General features: G+C 36.6%; 1 protein-coding gene across 2 annotated transcripts in view; it reads left to right on the forward strand.

The window, feature by feature from the left end:
• furina (furin (paired basic amino acid cleaving enzyme) a) overlaps positions 1-12,172 on the forward strand; it is an 88,988-nt gene that overhangs the window by 39,106 nt on the left and 37,710 nt on the right. For both annotated transcript variants that reach the window (XM_028475918.1, XM_028475926.1), the window contains exon 3: positions 8,265-8,363. In XM_028475918.1, the coding sequence (XP_028331719.1) occupies positions 8,265-8,363 (99 nt within the window). The remainder of the gene's footprint in view (positions 1-8,264; positions 8,364-12,172) is intronic.

The following is a 12,172-nucleotide window of genomic DNA, read 5'->3' on the forward strand; positions in this document are numbered from 1 at the left end:
TTTATGGATTATCTCATCTAACCCTGAACAAGAACGTCACTGAGTGTGTTCTTCTTCATCCTCAGAATTATAAAAACTGGCTTTTAGCTAAATCCATGCTTTACTATTTTTGCATGTAAAAAATACAAATGAACAGAAAATAGCCTTTAATGTCATCGTGCAAAAATTGCTTTAAGATTTGTTACCGATTTGAATGTTGCCTAGTACTGCTTTCAGGGAAATTAAACTATCTCACTGCATGAAAACTTGGTTAACCAAGACACCATGTAATTGCTCAAAATAATGAAGGAAAAATGAACATGAGCTGTAAAATAAATTTTGTTGTCAATTAAAAATTAGCCTACATTTTAGTTAAAATTGTAAATTATATATAGACTTATTTTTGTGACTGAAAGATTAATTTTAGTTTTATCTCGTATAAAATGTGATCTTTATTCGTGAAGCCAAAATGCCAAAACATGAATTACTTCCTTATTATATTTGTTGAATCCTAAAACAGTTTATGACAAATAATCCTGTAAAACATTTTTAAGAATACAATTTTCATAGGTTTCTTTTACAGTTTACTTGAAACTAACAATCTTTTTTTTATTTTTATAACTACCGGTATATGCCAGTCTTTGCTATATACCAGTCAGTGTTGCTGTAATACCCTTTAATATAAGTTGGTTCAAAGCTCAGATTAGATCAGAATTCCCTCAGAGTGTCAGAGGCAATCATACAGTGTCCTCTCACGCTGATAGAGCAGCAGCTACCCTCGGGATGAAAACCTGCTTCCTCTCTGTTTCTGTCCAATTTCCTCTTTTTCACTTCAGCTGTTTCTCCCTTCCAGGTACCCCAAACAACACACACACACACACACACACACACACACACACACACACACACACACACACACACACACACACACACACACACACACACACACACACACACACACACACACACACACACACACACACACACACACACACACACACTGTCTCTCTCTAACCAGTGTGATGGATGCTGTACACTAATGAGGATGAGTTCATGTTAAATATACTCTAATAGGGCAACCCTTTAATTTCCAGCAGAATGGTCATGAAAAGTTGTTTGTTTCCTGCTTGTAATTAGGGGTTCATTGTGTTGGAAGTTTGGTGATGCTGGTCACAAAGAAGACTTTGGTGGTCTTAACGTTTTGTAAAGGCTCTTTTGACTATGCGATGTTCAGTATTTATTAATAATTAAGAGGACATTTACAGCTCTTTGTAGTCTGCTATAAAGGATGAGGTTGGATGGTGGTCAATGTTCTGTAGCACAGGAGGGACCTGTTCTCTACAATTTCAAAAGCCCGAGAATGCCTGAGAATTTAAAATGTACCATAGGCCAACTGAATAAATGCACTATTACAGAGTGCAGAGTCTGTATTTTAATTGTAAATATTGCAGAATTTATTCGTGGCAACTAAAATTGTGATCACGATTAAAATTTGGAATAATTGTGCAGCCCTAGTGTCAAGTGCACCGTGGTGTCAGTCCCCCATCCCCATCCATCGCAACAAAATGGGTAAAAATTGTATCCTTTACAGAAACAGGTAAAAGTTGTCATTATGAGGTCTGGAAGGCTGTGTTTTAGAAATTCTTTTTTCAGAGCACCTGCTGGTTGCTGCTTTGTTTCAAATAAACCTTTTCTTGGAAATAGCATCTTTTTTAAAGCTTAAAGTTCACTTCTCATGTGTATTTTTTGGTCTGAGTGGTTAGTCAAAGGCCATAGGACACAGTTCTCTTACAGTTCATGGAAAATAATAATGTATCAAGGAAGTAATCAATAGATTTGTTAGGAAGCTGAGAAGCTTTAGAGAAAATATCAGTAACTTGGCAAATGTGTCTTTTTTTGTTTAACATATGCAACATAAGAAACCAGGGTGATGATTACAAACTCTGAAGTCGAGGTGTGCTGTATACTAATACTGTGTCCCCGTTTATCTGATGCAGTGAAGCAGGACAGAAGGAGCATTTAATATGCATAATTTATTTAAGTGGTTATTAAAAAGACAGAAATCGATTCTCACCTCTTGTATGCTTATTCATAATGATGATACTGTGAGTAGAAGCTTGCAGTAAATCACCTGTTTTCATTTAATTGAAGTAAGACATTTTGTTTTTACTTAATAACAAGGGCAACCTGAACCTTGGCATTTAATATTTCTCACAAATGTAAAAAGTGGCTAATAAACTGTCATGAGGCTTTCCAGCACATATTTACCAATGTGTAGTCAGATTTTTCAGTTGTTTTTCCACAATCACAGCAGTTCTTGTCATTTGCAAGATGTCTACCCTTTGATAGCAACGATTTTAAAAATGAAAAACAATGAGACACTATTATTAGCATTCAGCTTTATTTAATTATTTTATTCAAGTTAAAATATATTGTCCCAATTATTCATATTTTCTTCCTGTGACAACCTTGGCATCAAATATTTTAATAATAATAATAATTTACCATTGTATAAGTCAAAAAAAGCTACAGACTTCCTTTTAAAAGCAACAAGAACATGCATGCAGATGCATGTTTTTGTTTGGTTCAGACAAATCATTTCCTTAACATGCATGACTAAAGATCGAGTGTTTTTTTACTTTCAGATTACATTTTCATGCAAATAAAAGTTAGTGTTCCTTTCTTTATATATTATGAGAATCTATCTGTGAATTTTTGTTTGCTCTTCCTTGTCGTCTCATTTCTGATTGTAGGAACTCAGCTTCACTGAACCCTATCACTCTAAATCTTTCTTCCAAGATTTAGAGTTAATCTAAGACTCAAAACTTATCAATTGTTCCTGCCTGTTATCCTTACTCATATTTACCATGGGACTATCTCTGGTTTTATCATCTCTCCCCCTCTATATGTACAGTTGAATGATTGGTGGACATGGGACGAGCCAAAGAACGATATGGTATATTCCCATTAATATTACAGTGGATACGGAAAGTATTCAGACCCCTTTATTTATTATATTTCAGTTTTTCTTTTTTAATACATTTGCAAAAATTTCTACATTTCTGTTTTTTTTCTGTCAAGATGGGATGATGAGTGTACATTAATGAGAAATAACATGAAGTTTTTTTATTTTAGCAAATGGCTGCAATGAAACACAGAGTGAAAAATTTAAAGGGGTCTGAATACTTTCCGTACCCACTGTAAATAGGACGAGACTTTTATCTTTTCATGCAAACTTGGTGATGAATACTGCAGCAACAGTTTGAAAATCTTTAAGTTTTGTTACTAAAAGGTAATGAGCTGAGAGAGACTCGATGCTGTTGAAAATACAATTAAGAGAAGATCAATGAGGAGAGACCACTTGATGACTAGTATTGGTGTAGTTTGGCAAAAGGGAAACCAGCTGTGCAAATGTATTTTCAGGGTCATGTTGGACTGGTCGCGCTGCTCTGATTATGTTTGCCAGAAATTTTTGTCATGTCTAGCTGCCATTGCAGTGGATTATAGCGCTGTCAGACTATTGGACACTGGTGTAACCATGTTTGCCAAACATTTTTAGAAGGCTGGCTTTGTTTTCATGTGTATATTCACAGCTGATAATTAAAAAAAAACACACCTTTGTTTTTATATGACAATCCCAGACCTCTTTCCTATGTTGGTTCCGTCTCTTTAGCAAAACCATTGTTTACATCTCCACAAATTACACTCCAGATTTTCTGAGTGCTTTCTCATGAAGTAAAATAACAAACGGTAATTTTCCACTCTGTGACGATGCATCATAACGAAGCTGATAGATTAAAGCCTCCCCACAGTACAAGAGCGTTGTTTAAACGTGTTCCACTTATCACATCAGTAATGGTCACTCAGCCATTGATGTATTTCCACATCATTTTCTTAGCTAAACTACTTTCTTACCTACTTGTGGTCTTTAATGACTTCTTTCCAGTGAATAGTTATCAAACCCTGCCAAAGAAGTGTTCTCTTTGAAACAGATCTCCCAAAAGATCTGCTCGTAAATGTTATTGCCGATTTCCAGATGATGATTAAGCAGCAGGGAAGACGTTAAGCAGGCTAACTGTGGGTTTTATTTTAAGTGTCGTGTGTGCGCGCATATGTTTGTGACAGTTGGACTATTTCTTGCACATGTGGAGTGTTTGAGTAGGCTCTGAGTATCTTTCCCAGTGTTTTGCCTCCCTCTCTCTCCCCAGTAGTTAATTTGTTGATAGTGAAGCAGTAATAAGTCTAGTTGTCTAAATGTAAAGAGGATTAGCCAAGCTGTGTACTTTGTATAAACTACGTACTGTATTTGTTCTGTACCTGATCATGTGAAACTTTTCAAACAATTTTTAACTTGTTATTGTACAACAAACTGAACAATGAAATTTAACATTAGAGTGACAAGTTTTCTCAAGTCAGCGCACACAAGTGCACCACTACATTTGGACGACAATCACCAAGCCCCTGATGGGCATGTTGTGAAGGTTAGGAGAACATGCAAACTCCACACACAAAAAACGCTCCCACATCCACATCTCAAATCAAGCAAATGGTCTTTTTGCTTTGCGGCAGATTTGTTAACCACTTCCCCACCAAGCTGCCATTGTTAGTGTGGGATGTACAGTGGAGAGATGGAGTTTCCTGTGGGGCACATCCTGTCCTTTTCATGTAAATATCTGTACACTTGCAGTCTTCCTGCCATTAGGTCAGTTCCTTGAGCTTATGTCTTTGGATGTCAGTGATTTATCCTGTTCAATGTGCATTATTTTCTTTTTGGTGTTGAATAATGCTGATTTCTCACACTCACTCAAACATGCACTTATTGCTCGAACATCTGCCTACTAGTGTCCTGTCCTTGGTTACTTCCTCTCTATTGTCCGCTCACTTTGTGGGTTGGGTTTTGGTATTGGCTTGGCAGGAATAGCCCATTTTACTGTTATTAAATGTAGCGGGGGAGGTTGGATGGAACTGGGCCTCTTAGTGGGAGTGAACATTGCAGTCTACCCCTGCAGCACTTGAACACTACATCAAATATTGACAGGAACCCTACTTACCTGCTAAGGAAAGATAATGTATAGTTAGTCTCCCCCTTTTGGAATGCATTTAATGCATTATTTGATTCTCCGCTTTTTCCCACACTTGTGTGCTGTGACAGGTTGTAGTCTAAACGGTCAATTTTTTTATTGTTTACGCATTGCGTCCACACGGCAACAGAGATTTTGAAGCCTAATACGATAACTTCTGAAAACGGGTTCCAGAGTGGGAAACTTTGAGAACACCACCCTCCGGGGCACCGTGCGGACGGTGTATAAGCATACTCTGAAAACGATGATGCCATAGCCCCACCTCTCTCTTAACCCTCATGCGCGACCCCCCCACAAAAACAGTAATTATGACAACAAAGCAGAAAATCCACATTGTTGTCGGTCCACAAGCAAATCTCCTGTCATGTCTTTGTCTCCATCTCTGTCCTCTTTTCTTTTGTATATCCTGTTTTTTCATAACACAAGTTTTCATTAACATCCCCACGTGTCTTCTTCTTCTTCCTCTGTATTTTCGGCAGAGTTGACGCCACAAGGTGTATTACTGCCCTCCACTGGTCTTTATTGTAATGACTAGATCCTCCCGTACGTTCCAGTGTCATGCAGGAACTGCAGCACAGCCTTAAAAATCATCTGGAGGTTCTCTTTAAACCCAAATAAAGAAAAAACATCCACTCCTAATCCAGACATGGTTGCAAATAGATGCTACCTTTCTCTCTGTCTTCTTCCCTGTTTCACCAAATTTATGAGGCAGGGTTCCAGTGCCACATTGAGGACTGGTATGTTTACTACAGCGTTTTCCGCCTTTTCATGTGGACGCACCCATAATTACCCATTTTAGGGGAAAACGCTTTCCTTTTTGTCTCTGTGGGGATGGGGTATAAGTGAATTGTTGTCGGAGCGTAGGAAGCTATTTACCGAGACGCCAAAATAGCACTGCACATTTTATAGAAGAAATCTTACTCATAATGAGAGATCTACATTTCTTTAGTCTGCTAAGTAATCTGAATTAAGAAAGAGCAGTGCTTTATGTTAAGTGTTCACATTTTCATTAATAATGTGTAGAGATGAACTCCTTAGACCTGTCTCACTCTCAAATTGTACAGTAGAGATTTGCTCAAACAATAGTCTTTTAAGCGTGTCAACTCTCGATGCTAAAGACCTCAATTACTCTATTAATGGACTGAAATATGTGTCAATTATGGGTCATGCGTAGTATTTCCGGCAGGGTAATGAAGTTTACAAGCTGGTGTTGGAAGAGGGGTTGTCAGTGTGAGCTGAGTTTCATAAAATGAATATGTAAATCTACTGTATTTAATTACATAGTTATACACCTATTGCTACATTAACCGAACATCACTGTGGGGGAATTCTTGTAGAGACAAAGTGGTTTTATTGTCAAAACTAGGGGTGTGAAAAAAAGTCTATTTCACGATATATCGCAATTTTTTGGGTGCCGATTTTTTTACTTATTTAAAAAAAAAATCAATTTTTTTAAGTTATTTTTTAATTTAATTTTAATTAAACTTTTTTTTGATATATAATTAATACTTTTGTGTATTTGTTCAATATTTTAGTGATTCCAATGCTTTCAGTGTGTTGCAATGGTTGTTTGATGCACTTGATTTTATGATGGCAGTGTGGAATGCCTGTAATATTTATCTATGCACAGGCATTTTATTTTCTTAAACTGACACAATAGGAGATTTTTCTTTTCTTTTTGTGCATCACTTACAGTTGTTACAATGCCGTCATTATGTTGTCATGGTTACTTTGAGACTTCTACACAGTAGTTTAACACTGCATTTTCTTTTTTTTCAGTGGAAATGTGCAAAAACACTAATAATAAATGGGATGTTTTGAAGCAAGTAGTTTTGACTCAATTTGTCCTCTGAATGATCAATATCTTCTGATGAACATAAACAGCAACTTGATTTTTCATCTCTACGTTTAATTTTGATATTAATTGGGTAGAATAGCGCGATAATGTTGTATCGTGACCCAAGTATCGCGATAAGTATCGTATTGCAACATCCTTGCCAATGCTTACCCCTAGTCAAGACACACACATTTTAAAATGTTTCCACCTGAACTTTTAACTACTTTGTAAATGCAAGAGAATTGGTTATAAATGCAATAAAATATGCTCTTAATTCAATTTGATGTTTCTTTCATTCAGAGGATTTTGGTGTGTTTTTATCTCTAAGGTTAGGTTTTTGTTGATGGCAACATTCAGTATTGGTTCCTATATGGTGTGGAGCTCTCTGACTCTAGAGACTTCTGTGTTGCTGTTCTGTCTGCAATGGTTCGGTAAATTTGATAGAAATAGTTTTGTTGAAAAAGGAAGACTACTGCTTGTGCATCCAGAGTAATTTCATACTTCATTGCTACCATTATCTACTAGGGATGTAACGATTCACTCAACTCTCAATACGATTCGATTCACCATACTGGGTTCACGATAAGATTCTCTCACGATTTATTTTACAAAATGGGACTGTAGACAAATTAATACGGTACTATTTTCCTTTTATTTTTCATTGTCAAAAGAATTCCTTGATAAACTATTCAAAACAATGCAATTTAACTAAAAATAAATCTTGAATGAAATAAATAAAGGAATAATACAAATGAAAATGAAGCCTATTAATTTAAATTCTGGTTCTATAATAAACAATGCAAAACTGCATAATAGTTATTTTTCTTTTTAAAAGTGCAACTGAAAATGTATTTTGAAAATTGGACTTTTAACAAAAAAAAAAAAAAACCGTGATTGCAATGATTTACGTCATATTTGTTTGGACCAGCAGAGGGCGCTGGTAATACAGTGGTCGGTTGGCATGCAGATATCTTGCAGTGAAGAAGAGAAGCTATGCTAGCAGACAGAGCTAATAGAAAAACGTGACTTTTACAGATATTCAAGTAATATTACAGATTTTCTTTCGATGCTAAAGGGGTAATGAATCATTTATTAACATATTTAAGAGTAGAAGGCGGCCAGAAAGAAAGTATAAGCAGACTCCGCCCGCCGCCTACACTTGTGGATAGCGCCCTCTGCTGGTTAAAATACGTACTGCGATTCAATTTTCAGAAAATCGATATCAACCGTGATACCTATGAATCGATTTTTAACTGCCTTACGATTAATCGTTACATCCCTATTATCTACACAGAGGTGTTATCGAATTGCAAGAGGAGAACATTCAAAAAGTGTAATGTGATACTCTGTCTCCTTTGTCTCTCTAGGTATTTGGTGATTATTATCACTTTCGACATCGTACAGTGGTGAAGAGATCGCTGTCGGATCAAAGAGGGACCCATGTTCGTCTTTTACGAGATCCCAAGGTAAGAGATAGATTTCAGCGGCTGCAGCCTGAATTCAGGAGAGGTTCATCTCTTTTTTTTTCCCCCACTGTGATTTAAGGGAATTGTTTAGGAAGTGCACTTTTAACATTGTAATAAAATCTATAATTACCTGCCTTGTTATTTGAACAAATCTCATAAATACATCTTTTAAAAGGGCATTTCCCCCCCTGAAATAGAATGCCTGAACACTACTTTCTTTATTGAAGAAAACAAAACAAATTATTGTAAAATTATTAATATAATGATTATTTTGCACATTCATTATATAGCGCAATTCATTTATTTTTCCTTCAAGCTTTTTAAAAACCTTAATAATGCAAAAGGTTTATTGGAAATTTCACAATTTCCATTGACCATCAACAAAGCTGACGGTTTTTTGGATCACAGATTTTGTTTATCAAATTTTGGAAAACAAAAGAGGTTTACATCGACTTTTTTTTAACTTTGACTGATTTTTAGAGCAACCCAAAGCAGTACAAGTTGTCATTTTGACTGAAAAAGCTGCTAAATGATCCTGAATGCTTCACTGCTATAGAACTCAATGGGCTGAAAGCCCTTTTAAGCCCATTGAGTTCTATAGCAGTGAAGCATCAATGACGTCATTTCAACATGGCGGTACACAGGCTCTATAATGGTAAATTAGTCCCATTTTTACATGTTAATAAAATGAATATGGTGCAAAATAATGCGTTTTGTTAGGCATAGATCTTCTAATAAGAACATTTCAAAAATTTTAGGCCACATTTGTAAAAACAATAGAGGATCCCTTTAATATCCATAAAATTTACCATTTTGGTTCATGACCACCAGCTTCAGCCGACATTAACCACTTTATGTTATTAGCCATGTTTGAGTCTTCACAGCATCCACAGTAGCCATTTTCTGTCTGACTCAAAGGTTAGCGGTTTTTGCACCTCCCCAGATATTTGCCCTACTCTGTGGACTTGAATATTTCTCCTTGACTGATCTATTTCCTGCCATTTTGAGGTCAGTGTGAAAATGAGTTTTTGCCCTATCCAGCTGGGAAGGACAAATGAAAGAGCGTGAAATTAACATGCATAGCTGTGGGAGTGCCAGAAAGTGGAAGTGCAAAAAAAAAGACATTTAATCAGCATTTTAGGAGGAAACATTTGTCAAGGAGGGACATTTTTCTAACATAGTTCAATTTCAAGAAATTTTAAAAACCACTTAAAGGCTTGTTAAAGATTTAACAACAGGCTAAATATAAGAATGATGGAAAATATAATTTTATCAAAGTGTGCTTAAAAGAACCAAGTTTACAGGTTGAAGTCTGTAGTGAAGTAGTAAACTGCTAAAGTTGTTTAGTAAATTTATCACAGAGAACAGCTGAAGTATGTACGGTCAGACACTAATTCATGTGTTTTTGCTGAGTAGTTACTGTATTGTGTTTTTAAAAAAAAATATTTTAAAGAATGATGATGCACTAAGTCACGATTAAATAATGTGTAATTTATTTGACTTGAGAGTTTTGATGAACAGTTTTTTGGAACTTAGCACTAAACATTACATTTATATGCATGGAGGGAAGGTGTTGAGGTGTTGGATGTGACGCACTGCCAAGCTTCCTTGGAAAAGCGATACTGTTCATGGATTTGGGCATTGAGGACCCTTAAGGGTCTGCCATATCCCTGAACACTTTCTCCCTTTGGAGAGCTCTGTGGTTATTAAGAGTTTCCTTAGTATGATTCTCTGATCTTCAATGAAAGGACAAGCCATGGCAAATGGAGGCAGTGGATACGCACATGTCCTTATGTAGCCATATTAAAGGGCTCTTGTTAAGCTAAATTGAGTTTTCTGTGCTTTAAACATCATAACGTGCTATATGGGCTTCATACACATGCCCAAAGTGTTTTTTTCATTGATTCCCTCAATCATTCAATCATTAGTTAGAGGGTGATTTGCTCCTTTCTTACTGCAGGGTGAGCCCAAACACCTCGCTCCAATTTGATGACATGTTCCCACTTTGATGACGAATTTGACACGACAATGAGCTGGAGAAGCCGCGCCTCCAGGAAGCTCACTGTCGTGATTGACATGTAAACAGGCACGCCCACACAGTGCTATGTTTGTATTTTCTACAGTGTATGTACCGGTGAACGCCCCGCCTCCACGCTCTGTCTCTTGTTTATAAAGCAGCATGAGCTCGGCTACGAAGTGGGTGGGAGGAGGGCAGGCCGTCCTCTGGCCCTACGTCACCGTGGGGGGAGGAGGAAGTCAGTGTCACGTCTGTAGACACGTCCACTCAAGAATTTGCATAAGTAGGCCACAAATCAGCCTTTTTGTGAAGAGTTGCACAGAAAGTGACTTTTCAGAGGCTAAAACTCTGGAAAACAGGCGAGTTTGGGAAAATAAACCTCAAATACTATATTTTTGGGGTTCTTAGAACAAATGGAGATGGGTGAAAAATAGCATGACATGGGACCTTTAATGATTGATAGAAAACACAAAATAGACTGTGATCATCTAGTGAAAAAGTACCATACACATGATTGGGGGTATTCATTTGTATTGATTTCAAATCTAAAATCAAACATTTGCAATGACGTTCTGTTTACGTTCCTTTTAAAAGACACATTAAAGCTGTAGATGGTGAGAAAATGTATAGATTATTCTGTATAAGTGTTTTTGACTCCTTTTTTCATTTGTGGTTCTTTGAGTGTTTTAAAGCGCCACAAATTAGGATCGTATTATTTTAAATGACATCTTTCCAAAAGATGACGTCTGCAGCCTAAGCAGCAGGTAAACCAACCCTGTCCTTAAACCTGTTTGGGAGCAGGTTTGCGTCAACAACTTCATCACCATGGCAGCTAGGTTTGATGAAATACCCCTAGAGTCACTGAGCTAAGGATATAATTGTCATAGTGTCGCGTAATAACTATTTTCCTCAATACAAATGTATTAAAATACATTTATAGGCTATCTAATTGTATTATTTTGATTTAACATCCACTGTAGTTTATAAAGACATGCTTTCCTACATATATGCTGTTAAGTAATATTTTTTTATTGCTCTAAAAAACAAACTGAAATAGAACTTTTGTTGGCTGTCTGGTAATCACTAATATAAGTAGGACACAGTTTTTCGCTGGTCTCCTATAGTATTTAATGTAATGCCCCTAATTGTTGTGTATCATCTCCGCTCTATTTATGTCATGCTGAGAGCAGCTGGACAGCATTCAACGGCCCTTTTTCAGCGACGGCCAAATCAAAACAAGCAGCAGAACCAAAAATTGTGGTTTTACTCTAAGAGCCAAATCTGAGCTCAGCAGTAAAGATCAGTTTAGTGTGTCAGGATGGCAGAACCATGTAGCAAACACAACTGTCTTTGAGTTTTTTGTTACTTTATGTGGAAATCGTGAGCTCATTGTTGTCCTTTGTTTTATAATAGCAATTACTAATGAACAAAGGTTTTCAATTTATTTCATTCTTTTCTCAAGGGTTATGTATAAAATGTTTGGTAACACTTTAGTTGAAGTTTTATGCATTACGCAGCCATTGTCTGTAATTAGCATGAATAAGTTGTCATGAAGGCTGTTATTAGCTGTTAAGTTATGACACCTTTGGAGCTATGTTGGCATTTTTTTGGGTTAGGTGAAAAGATCTAGTGGGATCTAGTGGGGTTAGGGTAACGAACCACACTGTATGACAGCCTTCATAATAATAACAGCGTAATGTCAGCCTTATGTATAAAACTTCAGGTAAAGTGTTTCCAAATATTTTCCTTATTTATACTATAGGCTTGTTTTTTGGAAGATCCCACTGGTCCG

The sequence above is a fragment of the Gouania willdenowi genome, chromosome 3 (assembly GCF_900634775.1).
Source record: "Gouania willdenowi chromosome 3, fGouWil2.1, whole genome shotgun sequence".
Taxonomy (NCBI): Eukaryota; Metazoa; Chordata; class Actinopteri; order Blenniiformes; family Gobiesocidae; genus Gouania; species Gouania willdenowi.